A 26963-nucleotide genomic window follows, 5' to 3' on the forward strand; every position below is an offset into this window, starting at 1 on the left:
TCTTACACCACAGGTTACGTTTTCAGGAGAAAGAAAAGAAAACTCACTTTAAGCCATGAAACAAAACAGCGTGGATTTTCCACACTAAATATTCTGGGGAGCCTTAGCTCTCTAAACATTTCAATCCCACAGACCCTGCAGGCTGTAGAGGAGCACCCAGGTGAGACGTGCTGACTGCACTTCTGCTGCTCTTGGGAGCAACAGGACATGCTGCAAATAGAAACTTCCCATGTTCACACAAAACAGGACAGAAACAAAACTTGCTTTGCCTCCTTCAGATCCATAATGGATCACCAAAACCAGAGCTAAACTTGGATATTTTTTGTTTTTGTATGCACCATTCATGCATAAGAAAAGGAAAGTTTCCCTTTGAACATTTATTGGCAAAAGGCAAGATTTTCCTGCAGCTTTGATGACAGTACGTTGTTCTGTACAATCACCACAAACAGTGGCAAAAATCCTGATTATTTTTACTCTTCAGTGTTCTTTTGGATCTTGAAACTACTGCCATAACAAGGTAACATGTTCCTGGGAAGCTCCTTCATGGAAAATACACACCTGAAAGATGTTCAGAGGACAAGAACATACAAAAAAGCAATAGAGGAGAGGATGTTTTGGGAAAATTTAGGTGATAATTCATCAAATACTGTAAGTTAAGAATGCTATTGAGCCAGTCAAATGAAAAAAAACCAACAACTAGGTAAGGAAAAAGAAGGAATGGATTGATAAAACAGATGTAAGTAGCAATAAACCCATCAGATTTGTCCAAGACTGAACCCTCCTGAAGCTATTTGTTTCACGATTACTTTTCCTACAAGTGAAAACAGTTGTGTGGAAAATAACTTCTTCCACCTGCTTATTTTATTTTGTTTTATGCTACTTAAAGGATCTCCTTCCCTTTTGTGGCTTGTTTCAGAGCTTACAGTAGGCAGAATTAAGGCTTATTGGCTTTATCCAGTCTGCTTTCCTGTACAGAATAAATATTCACATCACACCCAGTTGCTCCAAATAATTTATTCTGGGGGGCTTAGGAAAAGGACATCCACTTGTGACTGAAAGCCATGAGGAACAGGCTGCCATACTTGGGAGTTTGTCCCAGTAGTTAATAATGCTCACTGTCACAGTCTTTGTCTTTCTATTTCCACCCCTTCTATTCTCAGTTTCTGGATAATGATCCTTGTTTTGACTGTCTCTGCTTGAATAAAGTGTTTTAATATTAGTATTATTTCATTTTCTAGATATTAGGACTATACAGAGTCTTGTGACAACTGTATCAATTATCCTATAAAACAGAACTAAAATCCTCGTTCTATTCATACTCATTAATCCTATTTTTATGTAGCCAAAGTCCTTCTGCTGCCAACATCACACTTTTTTCCAAAACATGACTAAATCTTTTCCAAGTCATTCTTTTCCAAACAGCGCACAGTGGACTCCATATTGTTCTGATTAATATGCCTAATGTTCAGATGCACTTTGTGTAAATGAGTTTGCATTAAGGAGCAATTTAAATGGCCCTATATGTCTGCTCTCACCATTAGGGAACACTGCACCATTTTCTGTATCACCTGCACTGTCATTTGAGACTTGCTTCCAGCTCACTGATCAAATGATTATCAGTGTCAAGCCTAGCACAAAATCTATTAAGCTGAAAAATAAACTTCACTGGTCAGTTTTAACTGTAATGGAGAAATGCTGACATATAATGCTCACTTCAAGCATATTGTCTATACAGCACTAACAGATAACATTAAGGGACTTTTTCCAAGGGCATAGATCAAGGGGTAATGGCTTTAAACTGACAGAGGATGGAATTAGATTAGACAATAGGAAGATATTCTTCAGTGTGAGGGTGGTGAGACACTGGCACAGGTTGCCCAGAGAAGCTGTGGATGCCCCTGGATCCCTGGAAGCCTCCAAGGCCAGGTTGGTTGTGGCCCTGAGCAGCCTGGTCTGGTGGAAAGTGTCCCAGAAGGACTGGAACTGGATCTGATCTTTAAGGTCCTTCCAACCCAAACCATTCTATGAGTCTGTGATCATGTTGGGAATTGGTCTTCTACAGAAGATTAACTATATTTAATGCAAAAACTGACTTGTATTAAACAAGTCTGGGTTTTTTTTAAACCAAACTTTAGACATAATCAAGGAACCTTATCCCATTTTTTTTACATTACACATCTTACACAAAGTAATTTGACTGGTATTAATTAAAAGCCTATTCTTTATGTTATCAGAATATTTTATCAGCTTATTCATCACTCTGCTCATGAATTGTAACAGTTAATCAATTCATAGCATGCTAGCCACCCTCTGCCTGTTACTCTGCAACACTTCCAGGACTTCAGCATTTCCATAACTTCTAGAATTTCACCAGAATTCCAGTATTTATTAAACTTTCAAGGAGCCAAAATTCCCTTTAGCCAACTTCTCTGGTTTTCTTAGATACCAGAAACCATGGTATGCCATCCCAAACACATGTGGAACTTCTTCAACTGTGTCTTATGGCCTAAGAAAAAATTAAGTGAACATATACAGGTTTGGCCAAAGAACCTGCATTTAATTTCATCTTCAAGACCTTATTTACATAACATAGCAGCACATTCAGGCACTATGCGAGGAAAGCACCTTAAGTTGCTTAACAAAATCATCTTCAGATAAAACCGAAATTAGCGCTGGCAGAGCTCTAAGAATTTTTTGGCTAATCATTTGCAGCAAAGTGCTTAATTGTGACACAGAATGGCTTCAAGGGCGGAGTGAAAAAGCAAGTTTTGATTTTTAGGTTTTGTCTAGAATGTTTCATCCCCAACCCTATTTCAAAAAATGTGACAGCTAACATTCTGTTATTAACATGATTTCACTGTAAAATTAAGGAAGCAATAGGAAATTAAAGTTTTTTTTCTCATGCACATTTTGCTTTTTTACTTACTGGTGCAATAAGGCCAAAGGAAAGACACAGGTAACTAAGTAGTATAAATGTAGAACTGAGAAACATCTCTGTCCTCTCCACTTGAACCAGTCCTCCATATGATGCTGTACTTAAAGGTAATTGTATCACAACTGTGGCCATCAAGACACCCATTTGTGGTATCTCAACCTGAGAGCTCGTTTTGTGCAGCATGCCAGGGCTGCCATGAAAAGCTGAGTGAAGTGCCAAGCTCTCTGGCTTTTCCAGGTGATGTTCTTAGGTTACAGCAAATACCAAGGGAACCCTTTTTTCCTGCCCTCCAGACAAGCACATCCTCTGAAAGCATTACCTGGTGGTAACCAAAGCCCCCCACAAGCCCTGGCCAGGGGATTAACACCTCTGCCTTTGATGTGGCTCCAGAGCTGTTGCTGAGCTCCTCAGAGAGATCAGAGAGCTCTGGCTGCAAAGGGCACAGTGTGTTCAGGGCTGTTTGAAAGCTCCTCTTCCCCAGCATGATGGGCACAGAGACCAAGGAATGCTCACAGCAGAGGTCACTCTGAGGGGAGGGAAGCAATAACAACCTGACTGAACAGACACCTTCTTCACAGAAAAGCCAGTCATTGATGTTTTCGGTCTTGTACACCTCACTGCAAAAGATTTTGAAGTAGTTAATTTAAAAATAGAGCAGGATAGTCAGCTCTAGAAGCAGAAATAAAGTACACACACACTAAATATAACCTATTCCAGCCTACAGAAAATACTTCTGAGAGTAATGGCCCAGAAGACTCAAAGGGAAAAAGAATGTTTTAGAACAAGGAGGCTATCACACTGTAACAGCTTTACAATATTAAAGTTAATGGCTGTTTTTCATTAATTTGGCTGGTCAATATTATTTTGTTTAAATTAGCATTTCACTATTTTTGATGTCTTGAATTAGCTGCCTAGCTGTAGACATTTTCTTTTCCTTTTCCTCTAGTTGAGACTACTGAAAAGAGTGAAAGAATGCTACCTACAGAAGAATTTTTAGTTTCTATTAAACCCTTTCAGAGCAAGGAGTGATGTTGGCATATACCAAAGCAGTTGGAAGAAATGAAATGGCAGCTGAGAAGAGATCCCAGGCTCTCCAAGACAGCCTCAAATAGGTAGCAGAGGACTGACTGTGTAACCTCAGATACTGCACTGCTTCCTCAAAAAAATGTGATTTATGACTGATGAGAAATTTAACCATGAGAAACAGTATCAGACAATTTGCCTCTCCAAAGGACACAGACAAAAGCTGTGTTTAGATTACCATACTCTCCTTAATTTTCTGTGTACTCAAATCACTCCAAGCCCTCACCCACTCTGCAGTTCCCCAGTTATGAAAAAACAAATTAAAATCCAACAACTTAAAAAAAGTGTGTATGACACACACCCAGCCATGTATGGGACTTCAAACAAGCACATCTGAATGAGACAGTAACTCTTCCTAAATCTAAACAGCAATTCCTTACAAAATGTGAGAACGTTTTCAGGTTCAGAATAAGCAAAGGAGGAATGTCCATGCTACTCAGTAATTTGGGGAGGGGAGGGTATGGGTAGAAGAGAAGGGGTTTTCAGGGCAATTTGGTTACAAAGCTTGTTTGCACAGGGCTGTGCTGGCCTCATGGTGACTATTCATAAGAGATCCCCAGAAGGGCTGTAAAGTCTGCCTATAGCCCAGGTGCTATAATTGCTGTCTGTCAAAACAGAGCTGTTTTCTCAGCAAACATTTCAGAATGCCCAATGCTAAGTTGATTAGTTAGTGGGTTTCTGGGGAGGAGTATAAGGATGATGGCTGAGAGACAGAGCAAAATTGATGACTTGGAGACAAAACTTGGATTTCATTAAAACACTCCGGAGAGCATTTAATTTCTCAAAGAGAATTCCTGCCATTGAAAGGGAAGCAGGCACTAGGAAGGAGTTATTCCCAATAATGCCTAATTCCCACTGTGAGAAACATGAATCAGTTCAAGAACCAAACAGAGAGGTGTTATCAGTACAAACCCACCTCAGCTGTCCCTTGAGCAGGGCTGTTCATACAGAGATCCCATTCCCATGGCAGAGATGTTTCCCTTTCAGCACACCCAGTGCTCTCCCAGAGAGCTTCTGAGGCTTCTCCCGTGCCCAGGAGCTTTGAGGAGCACCTCCACCCTCCCAGCATGCTGATTCCCAATCCAAACTGGTCTGAGCTGGTGATGTGGAAAGGCAGACCAGGCTCCCTCGGGTGTTGGCAGCAGCACCAACCACACAGAGCCCATTCAGAGTACAACATGAGCTCATCACTGGAGCTGGGCACAGGCTGAGCACGGGCAGGTCCTGCACACCTGAGCATGGGAACTCCAGAAAAAACACTTCCTGTACTGAGCTGCACACGGAAATGGCAGGGCTGGGAGGGGGGGGGGGCAGGAGGAGTTGGCACAAGGGAAAAAGGAAGGAAATTAGGGGAGTATAGCACAGCAAAGCTTCAGCCATCTTTTGCAATTAAAGAAACTCTTCACAGACCCTAAAGTGGCAGAAGACATTAGTTGTGTGTTCAGGAATGTAACTCATCGACGACCACAGCAGCCCCTCACAGACCCCTTTAGGAAGGGCCTGGCCAAGCAAGTTCATAATGGCTCTTCCTGTACATTATCTGCCCTTCTGTATTTTCCATTAGCAATCATTGCTCCTGAACATCCACAGTGTTAAAGCAATGTCATTTGTACTGCTCAGGTTACCTCAGTGTCAACGCTTACTTCAAGTCCTAAGGTTTCAGGGGTTTGGAGTTTTGCCATCAAACTTCCCTTCAGGCTGAGCATGGCAAAGTGAGGCTCTGCCCATCCTCATTTCCCAGGCACCTTCACATAAGGATTTTTACAAAAATCCCTCTGCAAGCATTTAAGATTTTTCTGTCTCTCAAAAGAAACAAATAACAGACTTCATGTGGCTCCCTATGGTTATTCCTTCTCTCAATCATAGGTTAGGGCATAAAAAGGTGGACAACATGAATGATTGAATTAATGTCTTATCATCTAAATGGCTGCCACCCACATTGATTCTTCTGTCTAATCCTGTTTTAGTAGAGTCACCAAGTTCATTCCCTTGCCATCACAGACAACCATACCATATAATCACTTTTAAGTGCAGTACAATTTCCTCTTCAACCCACTATAGCTACCAGAAGATTTCCATAAATGACACTGGTCTGCTGTCTAAGACACCAGAATTCTAACTAGAACCAGACTGGGGCCAATAGCTTGAATGTAAAAAGATTTTCTGAGGCTTGATGCACAAGACAGGGATTCAGAGCAACTCTCCCTGAGTTTCAGTTTGTACTTAGGAAGGATATTTCCAGGTAGAATCATATTATGCTCCAAGTTGTGGTAGCATCATAGATAACAAAGGGGAACAGCAGGTAGGAGAACTTTTCCTATCAATTTTCTTGGATAATCTAGATTCCTTTGTATTGCAGAGGTAATACTTCCCAAACACTCTAGGAACTGTTAACTGGCATGCAAATGGAAATTCCTCCATATGTTCAACAACTTCCAGTGAAAATTACACACCTCAAAATATCATATACCAGAATCTGAAATACTGCAGCACCACCACTTAAGTACTGAAATCAAATAAATGCAAGATTGGGCTCTAGTCATTTCTGTAGCCCCTCTGGTATAATGGATATAAATTCTCATGCTTTTAAATTTCAGCAGATGAAAGGACCTCTGTGATAACCTTTCGCACCCTGAGGATGCTTCCTTTAGATATAACTTGCATTGCCTTTTGTATTCACACAAACAGTAGCAACCAGGATATGGTGGGGAAAGTTCACCCTGCACAAGCTGAGATGCCTCACTGCTGCAGCCACAAGACAATAAAAGAGATTGGTTGAGATTTTTACAAGTTCTGACAGCCAATTCCACTACTGCTGGCTGGCTCATAGGATTTAAATATCTGCATCTCAAGTTTTATAACTTGCCTCCCTAAGGAATTACTAAGCTTCTTTCCAGAGACTGTTTAGAAGGGAAACCATTCACTTTGGAAAAGAGAGGACTAATGTCCTTACTCTGGGGGCTCTGGTTTTAGCTCAGTCCCCTCTGCTCCCTGTCAGACACAACAAGAGTGAACCTGATTGCTGGGAGTCAACAATTCTAATCCATAAAGTTCAAACATCAGGATGCCAAAGACCAGACTTCACTCACAAGCATTACCATGTCAGGCTCTTATTTCCTGAAATTAATGGAAAACTCTGAGGTAAAGCAATATAAAGTTTCAGTAAGAAGGAATAAAAACATGACTGCAATTGTAGCAAAAGGCAATCAGATAGATACTTTCATTATAGGGAAACCTAAAGCAAACGTAATTTTTAGATTGCAAAGAATCCCTGTGTGATCAAACTTCTTAAAAACTGTTTGTAGGCACTTCTGAAACAACTCCAAATCTGCTTCCTCCAATCAAGTCTTGCTGTTTTCACCAGCAATCAGGGTAATTGAAACGACCTCAACTCCAACTAACCACTTAGATCTGATCCACTTCGACACTTGATAATATACAGAAACATTGCAGAAAGAGGCATTCTTAAGAGAAACAGGATTAAAGCCATATGACAAAAATATCTGTAGATTTTTAGTGTTATACCACACCCACCTACGGGACAAACAGAATTCTGCTGCTTGTCTTTTCAGGCAAAAGTTAATGATTTTCTCAGCATCTTCCTTGAATGATTCCAAATGCATTTGGGCTCAATGTCATTTCCTTAATTTCAGTACCCTGTGTTCTACAGAATACATTTTGTAATTTCAGCCTTTTAGACCTCACTGCCATGTTCTCCTCCTGGTTGCATTTTTTCAGTTCTCTTATAACCTCCAACACAGGCTGTTGGCTCAGTCACCTCCTATTTTGCCAGCATTGAGAATTACAGTATTAAGGATATTATGCTGCACAGCCCTATCTGATCTCATTGTAATGTCCACTTACAGACCTGTTGTCCAGGAATCTGTCAAAGCCACATTTGATCCTGCAGACACTGTCTCTACAGTGGCTTCTCTGTGGCCACAAACCCTCAATATCTGCTGCATAAAGAAGTGCTTTTACATCTTTTAAGCATGTTTTACACTTAGCAGAAGCATAGAGCCTCCCCACACAGCCCTGACCTCCTGTACCAGCAGCCTTGTCTACATCTGTGCAAGAGTTAAAACCCAACGTGGAAAATAAATTCCTTCTTCCCATGAAGAAAACATTCTTTGTCACTCAGCAAGTGGCACAGTAGTGCATTAGTAAGCATTGTTATACTCTCGTAATTTCCCTGTAACGAAAATTTTAAATATCATTTGATGCACTATTGGGTGTCCATGACGAGGTGTTGGCAGCAGAGGGATTGCAGGAGCCTCTGGGAGAAGAGACCAGAGCTGCCCAGTGCTGGACACAGCCAGTTCCTGATGGCTCCAGAAGATCCACTGGAGGACACAGCTCAGCCCCTCAGCCAAACTGCTGTCATCTCTGGGAAAACATGTTTTAGAAACGGCAAAACCTGCCACACAGGCAAAGGAAGGAGCATGGGGGGAAAAGGGTGAGAAACAGCAGTGGGAAGACCAAGATCAGAAAAGGAGAAGGGGAAAGAGGTGCTCCAGGTGCCAAAGTAGAGATCTGCTGCAGCCCATGGACAGCCCATGCTGGAGCAGATATCCACTGCTGTCCTCAGAGCTCACACTGGTGCAAGGAAAGAGCTGGGTGGCTGCACAAGGCTCTCAGAGACAATGCATGAAATACTGCGATGCTGCTTTGCTTGCCCTGCTAGATTTGGGGGCAAAGTCAAGATTTGACTGAGAAACCTGTTCCAGTGAATGGAAGGGTATATGGAGACATCAAATAAATTGTATGAAAATATTTACTTCAATCTTTCTGACTGCTAACAATTAAACAAGCAAATTAAGTTTTTATAAGGTTTTGACATGGTTCCCAACATCCCTCACATCCAATCCCACTCATTACAGTTGTTGTCTTTTCTCAAGGCTGAATTTACAATTTTTTCCTTTTTGAATTGGTTTTTACCTACAAAATATATCCCTGCAATTGACATGGGCAAGCCCATGAATGCAGACATTGTTACAGTCTTATAGACATGCAGAGACAGCTTGGGCCTATGGGCTTAGGGAAAGAAGCTGTATCAATTTAAGTCGTATTTATAATGACAAAATTGCATTCAGTCTAAGGGTCACACTAACGATTGTGCTGAGTTAGCCCTTTCTGGCAGGATCAGAAGGGGGGTAGGGGAAGAAACACCTTTTACCAAAATAGTTAAAATGCTATAAAAAAAAGTCAGTGTATGCAGCCCAGGCCTTATAAGGAAGTGTTCTTAAACATTTATTTCTTGAAACACAAGGTTTCAATCAACAGCCACCGGAGACTCTGGGGTCACGATCTTCCCCCTCAATGTTCTGCACAAAGGTCAGAGAGGTTTTCCCTCTATGAATGAAGTTGCTTTCCAAACACTTCAACTACGGAATAAACAGCTTCTAACCCAGCTTGCAAAACTCAGCATTGTTTTCTGTAAAAAGACAAACTCTTGCTAAGATATTTCATGCTCATACTCTCTACAGACTCTTTACAAATTAAAGGCCTGTAAAATCTTGAACCTTTATTAAGTCTGTCAGCAACAAGTAAGTTGAGAAGAACACCATATGTCAATTTAAGAAGCCTGGTGAGTGCCTACACTGTATTCCTCAGCATCCCAACCAGCCTGAAGTGCTTCTTACACCTTGAGATAATAGTATATCCATACTGTGTTAGCACAGACATAGAATGAATACTCATGCTTGGCATTAGCTGGGCTCGTGTCAAAAGTAAAATATTGTGAGGTTACAGGCAATGTGGAATATGTCCTAATGAAAGACAGAGGTTTAAAGAAGAAAAACAAATGCTTTGCAGCAGTTAAAGCAATGAGGGGAAAACATAAAGCAATGCCTTTAGGGTGTATCTCAAATAATGATTTGAATATTCCAAGGATCAATTGCTACGGTCAAAAATGTTAATAAGTGCCACCAAAGGTCAGAACTAAAATGAAAGGGGCACGTTCTGCACAACCTCAGATGGTATTTTAAAAGAAGTTACACATTATTGTGCATTTGATAAACACTCCTGCTTGTGCCACTACCGTGGATTGGTTGGGCTGAGCCCCACAGAGCTGCCATGCTGCAAACGTCACCACATGGATTTCTCTCGCATCCACCCGTGATAAGTTACCATACTGAAACTTGTCCAGGAACGTATACTTGTTAATTTTGCTTTAGATGGATTCTATTAAAACGTGAAAATCTTGGCAAGGACAGGGGTGAGACTTGCCCACTGTCTGGGTCCCTTTCCCACCCAGCCAACAGGGCAGACTTTTTAGTTCATTATCACCTCATCAGTGCTCCTGTCAGCTGCCAGCAGTGAGAACTGGACTAAGCCACTCACTAATTCCTGGCCCTCCTGCCTCCACTGAAGCAGCAGTAAATCCAGAACAGATGGATGCTCTTTAACCCTCTCAATCCAGACACTTACTTTAATCAGTCCAATCAACCCACTCAACTCAGAACAAGGAATGACTGACAGACAGAATGATGGTGGAACAGAACTGTGTCAGCTCAGGTTGCTAACAGAAAACACCACTCTGCCCCTGGGATACTGTGCTGATCAGGGAGGACAAAGGCAGGAGGTCCCTCAGGTCCGGAGCAGGACCAGCCTTCTATCAAGAGGGAAAGCTCAAAACGAATGGATTATAAAGCAGAGCAAGTTTATTACATATTAAGACCTCAGCACATTACCCAAGCTATGAATGAAGACCAGAAGACAAGGGTGGCTTTTGGTTTTGCAACCCAAGTTGCAGTTCAGGCCACTCTAACAGCTTGCTGTCACAATCATCTTCTTCCCACAAGATGAGACATACCTGGTATTGACTGAGACTCATGGATTGCCATTTCAGTGCACTGAGCCAGCAGAAAACTAACTTCAGAAAAATGTGAACATTTTATTGCTAGGTTAATGTCCTAAATTAATCCAGTGGAGTTTTGTCAGTTCCAGACACAGTGCAAAGGAGGACCTGGGAGAGGGGAGAAGGACCAGATGGGTCTGTAGTTCAGCCTGCCCTGCACTCAGACCACAGCTCCTCATGTTCCCAAGAAAGTATTTCCAGTGTTGCCCTGCAGACCACAGAGCACAGCTTCATTCACACAACAGGGTAGAACCAGAAATTGCATGTGAAGTTTAAAATGCTTCTTAAAGGGGATTTTACTGTATTGTAACACCAAGAGGAACTCTTCTGTTTATTTTCATATTAATATATTTAAGTAAGACCTAAACAACTGTGGAGACAATAGTACCTCTCCTATGTATGGGAAGAAAGCTTTTATGTTATTTGTAGCACTGAGATGAAAATCATATAGTTCCCTTGTGCAATTTCTGCCCCTCTAAGAATATTTTCATTTAAGGACTACAAGTTCTGTTTCAGGAATAAGCAACTAAAGATGAAGTTCTTACACTTAGTTGTGTTTAAGTTGCATTGAGATCATATTTGCCCATCAAACAGAACAAGAAATTCAGTATCTGTATAAATATAGCTAGAGGATGTATCCATACATGCAATGAAATAATGTCCTGCGTCCCGAAAACGAGGACACAAAACACATAAAGAAAGGTGTTGTCAGCTATGGTGTGTCTAGGCATCCCTGACTGTGCTTTTCAAACTCCCACAGAGGAAGAGCTATTCCCATGCTCCATGTTGCCAAGGAGGCAAAAGCTCCAGCATTTGAGAGCTCTGCAGCAAAGCCTTAGTGGGATGTTCTCCGAAGGGGCTGTGCATGACCCCAGAGCACTGCTCCAGTCCAAAGGCTTCCCCTGCTTGGGCCAAATGCCACACTGACACCCTCTGCAGCTCAGCACCAAACACCTTTTCCATTCTCCAACAGTTTACTTGCATTTCTGCACAAGTGCTGGTTTCTCTTGGCTCCAAAGGCAGCCTCACCTGCAGGGTTTCATTTTTCTGTTCGACGCCTTGCTGTTGATTTTCCCATACAGCACAAAAGAACTTACTCCAGTGCCTCTTTCACAACTGCTTCTTTGTAGTCAATGAAAGTCTTAATAATTGTATTTTGATTGTAGAGTTGATTAATTTTGACTTTGTTTAATTTGTGGCCTTTGCTGAGATCTTTGGGGCTGGGAATTAGGGAGCACACTGTACCACTGTACTTTGGACATAAGGGGTTTGCCAATTTATTTCTTGCCTCATTTGTCACAAAACCTATGAAGCTGCAGTCCAAAGCCAGCTTCATATTTTTAAAGGCAAGGCAAAAATGTATTTGTTTTTCTTCTAAATTAACATCTCCTGGCTAAATTAATCTAGTTTTTCAAACTCAAAACCAAAGCCCCACTAACAATGAGACTCAAGTAAGCAAGATAAATCCAACGATCAGCTCAGCAAAACAGAACAGATTTTTCTCTCCAATTACAGCACTAAAGTGGCAAGAAATGCATATTCAACTTCAGGTACAGACCTATCATAAAAATTAAAAAAAAAAAGTAGAAAGGATCTGTTTGAGAAAAAGCTAGAAGATAGAAATAAATGAAGTAGTATGCATCTTCTGTGCACATTTCCTATGAAAAATCTGTGTATCAAATAGTTAAGATATCAAAAAAGTCTACAAAGCCAGTATCTTCAGATTTAATTCCTGATATCACTGGAATTCCGTGACCATGCGTGAACAAGTCACTTCATTTTTCTTTTCAGTTTACTCCTTTGTGGAACAATAGCATTTCTCCATTTTTATTAAAGATTTTAAAATGTAAAATCCTCTAGTGAAAAGAACTTAACTGAAAAATACTGTGATTGATAGTTATGTTATTAATATTTTTGAAGAAAATGTAGCTAGACAAGATAAAGGCTTTTTCCAAATATCAGAAGACATTCCTGGTAGTCTTTATAGCCTAGCAAGTTAGCAAGTCCTGAGGTCAAAATTACAATATTACCAAAACTATGACTTGGCATATGGGGACACCTGGTTGATTTGTCATGATTTAGTCTCAACAAGCTAATTTCTCTGTTACTCAACACTTTACTGTTTTCCAAACATTTACAAATATTTTTGACCATTTACTGCAGTCCTTTTGTGATGAAATCCCTGGATCCTTCAAGTTACTTGCAGTTGTCATCTTTTCACAACACTATCCGTGACCTAAAATCTTTATTCATTAAATTAAACTAAATGATCAAACCAGTTGTTACTTAGATTGTGTAGCTGTAAAATGCCAGCAGACTGAAAAAGAGCTATAGGTCTAGAGAAAGCTATAGCCATATCTATATAGTGCTTGAGGAAGGCTAAAAAGGGGGTTTAGGCAACACCAAAGAGAACATTGTGTCAAGCGATTTTTCAGAATTCCCCAAGTTTCTATATGCAGTAGCTCCTAGTTCAGGAAGATACTTCTCTATCCTGCAATCTGCAGAAAATGTAAAACTATTGGACTGGGGAGAAGTGACTTAATAGCAATGACAGCATCATTCCTCAAAGAAAGACACTTTCATGGTGCTTAGTGTCATCTTTTAGGGTTTCTAAACAAAGAGTTCTGGTCAATTTTAATGTTTTTAACTCCAGTTACATGTAGTTACTTTCTCTGCACACAAGGTATCACCAGAAAAACCCAAACCAACAATTCCCGAATCCTATCGCTACAGAGTTTTCTCAGAAGTTCCACAGACTTGCAGATGATGCTTATTTTGCCTAAAAGAAATCAAAAGTATTGTTTGGGAATGGAGGAAAATAAAAAAGACACCATGGATATTCCCATACAGTATAAAGACAAAGACTGTATGTACTGCCAATGAGTCGACTCATTTCTCCAGTTTTCCTTACCAACTCCCACTTGTTGTCCTCCAGGATTGCAGGGAAGCAATTACTTACTTCAGAGGTTATTTCTGTAATTAAAGCAAATTGACCTCACTTTTTTTAAAGAAAAAAAAAAAAGGAATTTCTGTTCCACTCCAGAAAGAGACTGGAGTTCGACTTTGCCTTCCCTACACCCCGCAAAGCTACAGTGTTATTTTAAACCCAATAAAAGAGTAACTTGCACATGCCCAGCGACCATGTGAGCACATCCACACTTGGAGAGCTCCCTCCTCGTATTTTGAACTATGTTGACGATGTCCGGATGGGATTTACAATTGCTCAAAGCTACTATTGTTCACACTACATTAAATCTACAATATATGCAATGAGATACCATAATATTTTCACTTGGAACTTCTATTAACCCGCAACTTGACTGTATTTAATGAAATATGTAGTGCTCACAGAGTTGATTTATATGCATTACTATTTACAGTTCACGTTTATAAAAGAGGAAAAAGCACCCTAAGGAACTCATGGTTCTTTTGACTTGAACAGAAAGTAAGAAGTGCCTGATTTGGTTTAGCTCAGTAACACCCCTGGAAGCCCCAGAATCTTATAGCTGGATTAGGGATGGCGACAGGAATCACTGATGCAGCTGAAACAGCCAGCATAGGAAATGTACTATTGCCATCAACCCTGAGCCAAAACACTCCTGCATATTTTAAACCAAAAATCACAGTCATATTTATATTTCTGGTGTATAGAATTATACACAAACAACATCTTTGCATGCAGAAGACTTGGAAATGTACTTTTGTCAAGTGTTGTTCTAGAAGTAAGTGGAGTGGAGAATTCATACTCCTAGGGCAAAATTATACAGCTTCTCCTGAACAGATAAACTTTTACTTCTGAGACAACTTCTGAGTGTATTGAACTATACAAATAAAAGCACACGGAATTTGCTAGCAGAAGGCAGTATATTGGTACCCTTAGAGCTATCTTACAAGCAATCCGTTCTGTGCATTAGTCAAAATAAAACCATCACTGTCTCTATTCCTCTACCAATTCAACACCGGGTTATCTAGAAAAAAAGTATAATTCTTCTTATTCTTTTAGATAAGATGATCTGCAGTACAGGTTATGATAAAAACAAACTTTTCCCAAACCAACACCCTTCGGGCAGTACAGTACATGAAGAAATTATCTTGTGCTGCACCTGTTCCCTAAGACTGTTTGCAATAATGAACTAACAAACTGAGAAAAGACAAGAAGGGTATTCATTCTCTAGTGTTAGGATTTTGTAAGCCTAAAAATTCATACATTTTAGTACTCTGTGTATATATGCCAAGATCTCTATTGATGATATCTTTCACAGCAATTTCTGTAAGAACGTTGCAATCTATTAATAGAAAAGGAAAGTATAACAAAACCTCTGCATTAGCACTGAAGCTATATGCTAAATTTTTCACATTCTTACTTGAAAGAGATTTAATTTTCTTTCACTGTCTAGAAAACTACGCTATGGAAGGGATCACCTACACTAAACCAAATCCCCAGAAAAACACATCCAGAAAAATAATTCCCAATGGAAAGGCATGGGAACAAGAGTACAGTGTAGTTAAATTCTCCAGAAGTTAACGACTGGATCTCTTTTCTGCAACTCCTCCCTACAACATCAATAGTCTTGGAAATTACTGAGTGGAGCAAACCATTTTAACACCACCTGGTATAGTTTTCAGCAGTTGGTTTTGCTTCCAGGCCTGTCATGGCTCATTAAGATAGTACAGTACTTTCTGTCTGCAAGATTGTTCTCGGGGACCATAGAATTCAAGATAAAATGAGATACAGAGGTTTTATCACAAGACAGAACAGGACTGTGGCATATTGTGCCAAGGTTTTAGTATCTGAAAAGCTGCTGAAGAAAAAGATTTTCAAAGCAGGTGAAGAGCAGGAGGACAGAAAGGATAACAGGACTCATTCCTTAATTGCCAAGAGAAAAAAGAGCAAAGGAGATTATGTTTTCCCTTGAGTTTTCACCTGAATAAAAAAAATAGTAGCAGGAGACACCCAATTTGAAGGTTACCAAGACCTTTTAATAAACTTGAGCCCTAAAAGACACACAATGTATCTGCATGCTGCATTTCAGCTTTCCTATTGGATTCTGTATGATTCACTTGGAGATTAACAGTCGTTCCAAGGTCAGTTTATGATGTCTGTATTGTTTGGTACTTAGAAATGGATTATTTTTCATATTTCAGACTACTTAAACTAAGTTTTTACAATTTAATTGAGTGACAACATGGAATTAAAACAAACGTATATGATTAAATATTTAATGCTTGAAAATCGGAAAGGACAAAACTACAGTAGTAAGACACTAGCATGTTAATTTTCACTGTATGCCCTGAAAAAGACATTTAAAAAAGAAAATTCCAAAGCTAACAGAAGAACAAAGGGACTGGCGGAGATGCACTTGTCAGCTTTCCCCCAGACAGTGAATCCTACAGACACAGAGTGCCCCCTGTGGGACTTGAGCTTATTTAAGTTCACATGAAGTAATTACACAAGTTTTGGTCCCACTGCTGCCATCACGTGCTGGTCTGACACACCAAAGAACCCACAGACCCTGTGAGTCCAGTTCAGTGTGATGCAGAGCCTGAATGTTGGTAATCCATATGCATAAACCATAACTTCTTTAAAGACAAAAAAAATTCCTAAATTTCCACAAAGACAATTGTGGATGAGCTGACAAGTTATTGTTGGATGGAAATTGATACTTTCTTATTTCTGGTTCTGTTCACCATGGGTGCATACACCCTGAAGCATTTTTGTTTGGTTAAACTGTTTGCAGGGCTTGAAATTACTTCACACCTCATTTTGGATCAACTGAAATGACTTTTCTGGCAAATAAACTGTGGCAATTAATCAGTTTCTTTTGGACTACTTTCAATTTCAGCTTCAAACTCATACCTCCAGACAATGCTGCTTTATTGCTGAGAGAACGATGACCTTTTCAGAAGATAAATAACCTTAGCTTCCACTGACTTCATTTCAGTTGTGTTCATGTGCATGTGTTTGTGTCTTTCTTATCTGAGAGCCTGAAAATGAAGATGTGGACTTCTCCATCTACCCAATATTTTAAAGTAATATCATACAGGAAAACTGTAGCAGAGGTGTGGATGAACAGCCTTCCTGCATAGCCCTGCCTAGGCCGGCATTTTATTTTTCTGAGCAGCCCCCTGCAGCTCTCAGCAGGCCTGAAAAAAGGAAGGCAGACAATAAACAGCCTCATTAAGCTACACAGGCCTGGTTCATTTCTGATCACTGCCTACGCTCTGTATCAAAGAAACACTATCTGTGGGATGAATTCATGTAATTAGAAACTTCTGTGATAAATACTCAAAAGACTACTTATGTACAGTCAGACAAGAAATCAAAAGATGTTTTCTGACAGCTTGATTTTGAAACATAAATTATTTTCTGTGATAACAATTAATACATCTGCAATATCCTTGATTATTTTTCAAGAAACAAGAGGATAGTAAATTATTCTCAGACAAGTAATAACCCTTCCGTTGTGAGCCAGCAGGATGAAAGATTCAACTCTGAAGCGCCAACTACATTATGTAAGTCTGCATACCTTGAATTATAGGGCTAGCAGCAATTGCAATTAGCAGAAGAAGGCATAATTCAGGAAAGGGCTATTGGATAGTTTTCCAGGGCTGAAAGAACAGATTGAGAAATGCCCCAACAGGGACTTTTCAATCCTGAAGCACATGACTAGGAAGAACCTTCTGGTCCTTCTGCCCATAACAAAAGGGCTGTCTGGTGAAAAAGCCATGCAGACACAGTGTCTGTTCCCCTCCCCTGTAAGCACAGTGTCCGCTGCTACAGATTTGGCAATTGCACGAGCTCGGCCTCAGATTAGACTGTTTGTGCTTGGTTATTTTCACACACTGCCAAAATTTGCTGACAACACCAGGAAAAAAAAAAGGAAAGTAAAACTGGTGATTTTCAACAGTTTATAACTCAGCTCAGCCTAAGCAGGTTTTTATGGGACAAAGAACAGAGATTTCTCTGTAGACAGCACTTTATTCCTGCCTAATTTAAAAGATTTGCTGTGAATGATGGAAACATTAGAACTTCTTAAAGAAAACATAACAAAACAAAAATCCTAGCAGTTCACTAGTATTTCTCTACAGTAGATCAGGTTTGGTGATATAAATAGAGACCATTATCTGCCTCTCTCATAATTATTCGCAATAAAGTTTTTTTAAAGAAAATGAAAATATTAGACTTAAAGGAAGAGGACTTCCAAATACATAGTATTTCTTTAAGGAGTGAAATTTCTTGCTTGGAATAATTCACACTTGAGCTATTCTAGTGCCACACTATTCCCTAAGGAGTGTGAAATGATCTTCTCAGGGTTACAGAGTCAGTAGTAAACACAAGTTCTACTCTAAGAAACAGTATTTTAAACATATATTTTCACTAGCATAATATCTAACAACTTCCTATTAAAACCCAGAGGTAACTTTCTGGAGTCCCCTTGTTGCTTTAACACTTTCTTTTACTCCCTATCTAGAATCTCCTAAAGCAGCATTTCCTAAGCTGTTTTTCTTGTCTGCTCCCCAACCCCATTAGCTGACTGCAGGGCCTAGGCTGTTAAATCTACACCTCTATCAAATCTCAAATTTAATCAGTGCTGCTTTTGAGCATCTCAAACTCTTCCCACAGAAACATGCCCTAAAATTTGGGAAACAATCTTGCTTTACTGCACCTTTGAATGCTATCTGTACAACAGATAAAATGTCCTGTAAGAACACCAAAAGCAGCTGATTGGTTCATAGAACTGACCACTGATTCAATTACTGTTGGTTTTGAGTTGAAATAGTAGAAAATACTGTAACAGTATGAGAAACTTTTTGCAAAACTAGAAAACAGATAAGAAGAGTGCTTTTCACAAAAGTCATAGGCTGGGGAAAGTTGGGCAACATACTGGAGTTTCTGTACAAAAATATAAGATATTTAATTGACTGGGAGCCCTCAGTAGAGACTTGTTTGCAATGGAGCCTCATGGTGAGGGTGAGTTTTTGAAGTTTGGATGCCTTTGGCAGCTTTATAGAACTTTAAGACAGAGCAGCTATGACTAAAACACGCTCAGCTAGTTAACTACACAAACGTAATGCTTTTTCCATCTTTCTCTCCATGTGCTGACAGCATTACCATTCTCTCCAGTGTTCTTCTTCCTCCTGAGGAACAATGGATCTACCAGTTCATGCAGTCCCTGATACTACATTTCAGTACAAAAACTTTCCAACAATAACTTACACAGCTAAGAGAGGCCATCATTTAGAAGTGAGTAGTTATATTAGAGGATCTACACAATTCCAAATACATTTCAGGATATGCAGTACACTACGTGTAGATTTTAATGAGAAGGTTTGGCAGGGCAGTTTGGCAGAAGAAAGTACTGTCAAGTGATTGGATATGGGATACATCTCCAGTTGCTTTGGATTCCCACATCACCTAAAGAGCTATTCTTCCCATCCCCCCATACAGCAACTCTCAAGGCAGTCAAATTTATAGCTCAATAAAATTTTTTATTAAAAATAAAAAGTGTGGCTTTTAAGTACTGCTGTCTTCCAACATCCTTATGCCAGGTCTAGATCAGACTGTTGTAGCTGAATATGAAGCTGGGGAGGCTTGGCCCACTTTATACAGCACTCCTAAGTTAAAGTTTCAAGATCTAAGCCACCTCTTTCCATTTTGTAACAGCTGTTTTTCTATCCTTTCATTAAAAAAAAAAAAAGAAAAGGAAAGGAAAGAGACCAGTGTAGAATAGTTAGATAAATAAATAATGGCTCACAAAACCACAGTGGAGGAACCACTGCTAGTCCTGCCAATAAAAATGTTCCTTCTCTTCAGGGCTGGCTAAACAACTGAAAGTGTTTCTAATGAACTGCTGGCAGCACTATCCATCATTGCACTAAATAGATTCATGTCTCCCTAAACTAAGGATAACTATTTATCTATAATGCACAGTCAGAAATTAGGAAGTATTTAAGCCTGAGAAGTCTAATCCCTCTCTTCTCCCCACCTCCTCAAAGGCTGGTTTTATCCAGGCTTCCTTGTGTAAAGATGATGAGAAAAGTCTGACAGAGAACTTCAAACTGCTCCAGTGCTAATGAATCATCTGCATGAGTTTGAAAAATACTTGAGCAGACCAGACATGTGCAGTCTGATTTTAACATTACAAACACTTGCCATTATGTTTATCTCCTCCCTGGGTTTTTTTTTTTGCCATTTGCTACACTGACTTGCACCTTACCTTGAAGTAGTTATAGGCTGTTGGGACCAAGATGGCACATTCATTAGACATAAAATAATTGAGTCACAATAGTTGCTTAGGATGTTTGAAGATGCTATTGTGCAAATAACAGCAGTCTACTGTAAACAATCAAAAGGAAGAAATGTTTTCGAGCTCCAGTGGAAGTGTGAAAGTCATGTCAGTAATTCCTGGTGAGGATTCCCTTCTGAAGGCTCTGTTACAGATAGCTGCTGTCTGCAGAGACAGATCCATGCAGGGCTGTCTTTAGAATAGCAAGGATCAGAAAGGAATGCAGAGACATCAATAAAACACAAATAATGAAAGAAGACACTTACTTCATTTCCAGGACTTCCTCCAAATGTTTCCTTCTTTCAGCTCGTAGGTTGGTCAAATGGGTTTCCTTCTCAGCCAAAGACTGCTGTGTAGAGGACAATTTTGCTTTCATCGACTCCAACTCCTGTTTGACCTTCTCCATGGCCATCATCATCTCTTCTACCTAAAACATTTTTGGAGAAGACAGGAGGAGAGAAAAATAGTGCAGAGTGATCAGCTGGAATTTACTAAAAGTCACAGCTAAACTGGAGCACAAAGGTTCCCAGTGAATGGATGCTACAGAGCACTTCTGCAGGCTGGAGGCTCTCCCAGTGCTGTGGACAGGATGGCTACACTTGACCAAAGCTGCTGGTGAATTAACTCAATTTGGTCACTGCAACATCACGATGACAATACAAACCTTCAACTCTTCTGTATTTCTGTTTCAGAAAATGTACCACAAGGATAACAGGATAGCCTGTGTATGTTAACACTGGCCCACAAAAATGCAAGGTATTAAATGAAACACATTGATAATACACCAAAAGGATAAAAAACTTGCACTGTTTCATACAGGTGGTATTCTTATGCTCAGCAAACTGAAAAAAAATTGCAATTATCATAAACTATTCAAAATGTACAGCCAAAAATTCATCTAGTAATTAACAGACCAAAGGAGAATTTCAGTAACAGGTAGTCCAAACATGGCTAAAATAACCAAACTTTCCTTGTTTTATTAGTGTTTAGTGTACAAAATAAGATCAGAAAATCTATCAATTTTTAAAACAAAGAGAAAAATCCATAACATGAATTAGAAAAAATAGATCAGAAAAGAATGCAAAGAAGAACTGCAGAAATAATGAGCAGCAAAATACTACTAGGATGGAAACTGATTCTTAGAAAATTGGTGGGGTAGTGAAGGTGCACTTGTGCATCAGCTGCTAGGATATCAGCTTCTGCTTCCTTTGGGTGGATCAGAAATACCCACACAGACATTTTCCTTTAAACTGAAAAGAGCCACGCCAACTATAAACCCCTCAGCCTGAACTGAAAACCACCTGAAACCAACAAGCCCCGAGCCAACTGCAACAGTCCAAAGGGCTGTGTCAATCTGTCAGCTGCCAAGAGAAAACAATCTGTGAAGCAACATCTTCTCCACAATCAGGTTTGAAATGGTTCTGACAGGCTTCCTCCTGCTGCCAGCCATCAGGGTCTGTGATGCTAACACTGAAGGACTGATGTGCTTGATGCTGATCTGGAGTGTGACAACTCTGTGCTGTTTGGAAGGCATGAGGAGACTGAGATGGAGGCCAAGGCTCCTAGGGAGAGGAGCCAAAGGCTAATTCTGCAAGAGTATCTCCTAGCAGTGGTTACTGCAGGCACCTAATCGGTTTCTCATCACTCTGTTTGATAACTCTTTTAATTCTAAGGCTCTGGTTTGTATTTTTGCAGGTCAACAAAAAATTGATCTAATCATCTACTAGGAATGGCTGGAATGAGAGTGACTTTTAAACTGTGCCAACAACTTGGTTCACAGAACTGTCATTACCTTCCATGCTCTCCAGCAAGGGCCATTTGTCAGGCAATTTGCTAAAGTCAAAGTTCACCAAAATAGTGATGATTTTATTCACAGTAAAGATTTCATTGTTCATATCCATCAGGTTGTAGATAGTCCACGGGTCTATTTCAATTAAACTTCTACTAAACAAAACATTTTATTTGGCAGCTTATGAATCTTAGTGCAGACCTATCCCAGTAAGCAGTCCTGTGAGAAATGATAGAGGAATATTCACGAGAAGCAAACTACTTGAAATGCACATCTAATTTAGCCTGTACAAAACCCTTGAAACCTACCCTTGATTTTTTTTTCCCTTGAGAGCAGCTAATTATATAATAAAGAAAAAATATTTGCCAAAACCAGAGTTCTTGGCATGCTGAGACATTTCCAGAGACATGCTGTTGACATTTTCAATTTAACTGCGGGCAAGTTTGTGCCCTGTCAGATATAACTAGAAAGTCTCCACCCACTTCAGAATTTGTAAACAGTGAACTCTTGCTCCTCTTTTCTCTTTGCTCAAATGACAGTATATAAAATAAAATGTATCTTTGACTATCTAGGACTTAGCCATGATTCAGTTCTCTGTAGGCAGGCCAGAAATTTCAGAGAATACAGGCACAAATACCAACACTAGTTATTTTCCACGATCTTCGTGTAAATCCATCACTAGAGATCTTTTTAAAACCACCTCAGCCAGCTAACATGTATATTTAAAATTATTTACTTTCTAAACACAGACCTGTCCTGTATAAATAAGAAATTAGCATTGTAAGACAAAACATAATAATCTTTACTTTTGCCCAAAATTAATTAGGCAAGCAAAACAAGTCTTGCAGTTAAAAGTCAGTAGAAAGAATACTAGAAGGACTGAAAAAAATAACATTTCTCCAAGTGTCACTCTCTCAGATGACAGTCTCCTATTTTTCTACAGCTCTTGAGTTTTTAAAGTACTTTTTATCTCACTATGTACATTGCTGAAACGATAAAGAGACTGCAAATTTCAGCATTATCTTTTACTCAGTTGAACTGATTAGACTGCAGAGTAGGAAAAGAAAGACATGAAATAAAGACAAAGACAAGAGATCTGGCTCCATGTAAACTTGTTTGGATCCCAGAAAAATTTCCTAGAACAGATGTTAAGACATGGAAAAAGCACAGGCCAGACTTGGGACTTAGGCATGTAATTTAACTGCCTCCAGTAACATATTACAGGGAGAAAGCACTGAGTCTGACATAACTTGGACTGCCAGCAGGACCAGATGGTCTGCTTAAATCACAAGCTAATAAACCTTTACACAAAATAAGAGGGAAATGAATTATGGTTTCATCATAGCCCCAATTTCGTTAAAGCAGTAGGGTGGCTTTAAGATACTCTTAAAGACTATATCCAAGACACTTAACTAAATTCTTGGCTATTCTGAATTAAGGGAACAAATTTCAATTTGCTATAGATGTTGGGGTAGCTGGTAGGCATAGCTTCTTAAGAGCTAAAAATATCAGAGGAAAAGGAGAGAAATCAATAAAAAACAAGAAGAATCTTCCTCTCTCTCAGTAAAATTATACTGCAATGTCTGATTTGTAAGGTAAGGACAGCCCTCAACCACAGAACAGCTGAAAGCTCTGTCTCACCACACAGACTGGAGCTCTGGCTTCAATTCAAGCCCCTCTTATTCAGCACCAGTGCACAGGATGCAGTAATTAAGATGTTTCTATACATCACTTCTACCTGCATCTCAAAGGGGATGCCAGACTTGCAGCAGCCCTTTTGCCAAAGTCAGCTGTGCACAGCATTAGAGGAATGTGGCAAACTGCACATGGAGAAGGAGTTCTGTTTAAAGAGGGGAGTGAGTGTTGAAGCTGTGAAAATGGCTGGTGGATTATCAGTTCTCCAGAGAAAAAGCAGGGTCTTTTGATAATCTGTAATATACAACAGGAATGTCAGGGATGAACTTCGTCTTTCTTTACAACACTGTGTGGCTTTCTTAAGTTTCTGTGCCTTTGGTTTTTAGGCTGTTTGGATTTTGTACATTCAGCATACCTGATAAAACAGTGTCTTGGTGGTTTAAAAGAACTGGTGCCACTGTTCTGTTCCTATGTTATTAAATGGGAAAAAGGAGAGGAGCAGATAAAGAGTGAGAAGAACAAAAGCCTATGGTCTGAAAACCTGCAGGATACTGCAGATGAATGCAATTTTTCTTATCACTATGAAACTGAGATATTTAGACAGCTGATGTCTCTTATTTCCATGAGCTGGCCTCTCAACAAAAACTTCATTATAAAAAATGCATCTGATAATAAAAAGGAGTTAATGCTGTGTATTGCTCTTTACTGTCTCCACTGATGGCTCAAGGCAATGAAGAGCACTGATCAGATTGACCAGATATCTGACACGACCCTGTCAGTCCTGCAGAAGCCACACAAACATAAACAAGGAAGTCTCTGTCAAGGGATCTGTTACTTGAGTATCCATCAAGTGTTTTTTGCTCATACTGTGAGAGCACTGAGCTTCTGTATGAAGAAAGTGGAATCAGAATTCACAGATGTTTGGGAAAGAAAAAACTCCGGAGCGTTCAGGAGTCAGTAAGTCCCAGCTGTGTCCAGTTAGGATGTTTGGAGGTAGCTTTGACAGTTGTATCTCCTGAATGTGGGCCATAACCTACATAAATAAGCAACAGCCGACTGCTGGGACAAGAGCTCTGGAGAAGGAAACAGTAATTGCTTCTGCTTAACACAAAGTATTTGAGTCAGGCCTTGGAAAAAAGTTAGTGAAAACTGAATTGTGATTTCTACTGAGGAAAAGAAACCTGTTTTAGTCACTGGTATCTGAAGACTATAAGTTACAATTCTATTTCTCCATTTTCCTCATGTAAAACCATTATCCAATGAAACAGTCTCATTCTGTTTTTTAACCTGTTTAGACCTAACTGAATAATATTCAAGGTAAATATTTAAGGCTGTGCTACACAACACAGTAAAGACTGTCAATTTATATAGCACAGATTGATTTTCCAAAGAGAAAAATTCTGGGATAATACATTAACTCACTACAAGCAGTGATAATGTTATGCTAATTCCACATACAACTTTAACACTCTTTTCCCAAAAGACATTAAGGATCATGAACATAAATAAATGAAAGCACATGCACATGCAATGCCATGAGAAGGCTGAACATGTGGCAAACTGAAGAAGCACAGTCTGTTGGCAGCTCAAGAAAGTTTCCACCTCTATGGACTTGTGGAAGCAGATCTTTAGCATTGCAGTTAACAGAAAGCAAATAGCAGAACCCAACCACAATAAATAAAAAGAACTTCCACTATTTGGAGCCAACTGAATTCAGACTGAAATTCAGTGAAGGGTTTGAAGGAATCCAGTAGTAAACAGCAGTAAAGGAAAGTCTGGAAGCTTTTGTGTGAGTAGGAAATATTTCAAATGAAGAGGCATCCTCAATTTAATGAACCTCAAACTTGGCACCTCTTCTGTTTTTTTCTATATAGAAGAATACTATGGAAAGGAAAACAATTTCTTTTCTTGCACTTCATGGATTTGGCGAAAAATCAATTATGTCAAAAAAGAACATATTTTTCAATTTACGAATCTAATGTTCAAGTCTAGTGAGCTTTTCTAATGCTTTAATCTACATATTATTGTATCACACTTGCATTTAAGATCACAGTTAAAGAATGTAACTGGAAAAGAAATTTAAAATTAAAAAAGCACACGACCAGCTTAAACAAATATTAACACAAGTATTTGTGTGGGTCCTTACAATCACAAGCAAGCATTAGTGTAAACAAATCTGCAAGAATTTGATTTTCTCTTGAGCCACAACAAATAAAAGCTATCTAGAGCTAGGTGCTTAAGAAAATAATATAATAGGCAGAGAGATGCCAAGATAGAGCTTTTTCTGGAATATCTGACTATAATAAATGGCATAATGCAAAATTGGTATTTATCTATTAAAAAATAAAAAGGGATGAAAATACAGACAAAGTGATCTTAAAATCAGCACTTGCATCAAATGTATGTATAACAGTTTCCATCAGTATTTCTCATTTCATTAAATGAAAAGGTGACTTATATGGAGAAATGCTCAATGTATATTTTGCAGAGGTTAATTATCCTTTCAGTGTCCCCAGTTCTCCTGAAAGTCATCAAACTTTGACTACTTTGCAACCTTAAACGAGAGCAACAAATTAAACAAAAACAAAGTCATCATCCCTGAAGGAGTTTAAAAGACAGGTAGATGTGGTGCTCAGGGACATGGCTTAGTGGTGGGCTTGGCAGTGTCAGGTTAATGGTTGGACTCGATGATCTTAGAGATCTTTGCCAACCTAAACATTTCTATGGTTCTAGAAGATTTAGAAGTTTCTTTTCTCTATAATGTTAGAAAAAGATCTCTGCCTCAAAGTCATTAGGCATGATTTTCTATTCATCATTTCTCTCTCTACTCATTCTTCCCATCTGGAGGCAAAAAAACCTCCCAAGCCCCCAGCTCAGCACAGCTGAACACAAGACAGAAAATATTCCACTGTTTCACCTCTTAAAAGGTACATTACTGAATGCAGAGGGAATTACATACCAAATTACCTCTCCCTTGGAGGGAGTGTGACTCAGTACAAATCTGCGTATTTTTAAAGGAAAAGGTTATGTAATCCATTTAAATATCCAGGGAAAAGAAGTAACTTTAGGGAGATGCAGTGCTCCTAAAAATTACTGCAAACATATTCACTGACAAGGATGCAGTGCACAGTGAGCTTTAGTTACCCAACTTCCTCTAAGCAAAGCAGAACAATCAGACAGAAGAATAGAAAAAAGTAAATCTCTTAGAGAACAATGGTAAGATTATACTTTGGGCTGACACAGACTTAAAAAATCTCTTGAAAATTTATACCAGTAAAACAAATTAAAATGTAAGTTTTTAGCACAGAATTTTACTTAACATTACCTAAGTACACAAATTACTTTGCACATGTACATATATACACACACTCAAAA

At 39.3% G+C, this 26963-nt stretch overlaps 1 protein-coding gene across 11 annotated transcripts in view; it reads right to left on the reverse strand.

Moving 5' to 3' along the window:
* Positions 1-26963, reverse strand: part of ERC1 (ELKS/RAB6-interacting/CAST family member 1) — a 189955-nt gene that overhangs the window by 49372 nt on the left and 113620 nt on the right. For 10 of the 11 annotated variants that reach the window (XM_085049384.1, XM_085049389.1, XM_085049393.1 and 7 more), the window contains one exon: positions 20431-20591. In XM_085049384.1, coding sequence (XP_084905510.1) covers positions 20431-20591 — 161 coding nt within the window. Of the gene's footprint in view, positions 1-19413; positions 19556-20430; positions 20592-26963 lie in introns of those variants that run through there. The other variant, XM_085049392.1, reaches the window with a different exon arrangement.

Source organism: Lichenostomus cassidix, chromosome 1Ab, assembly GCF_008360975.1.
Source record: "Lichenostomus cassidix isolate B80296 chromosome 1Ab, HeHo_3.0, whole genome shotgun sequence".
Lineage (NCBI taxonomy): Eukaryota > Metazoa > Chordata > Aves > Passeriformes > Meliphagidae > Lichenostomus > Lichenostomus cassidix.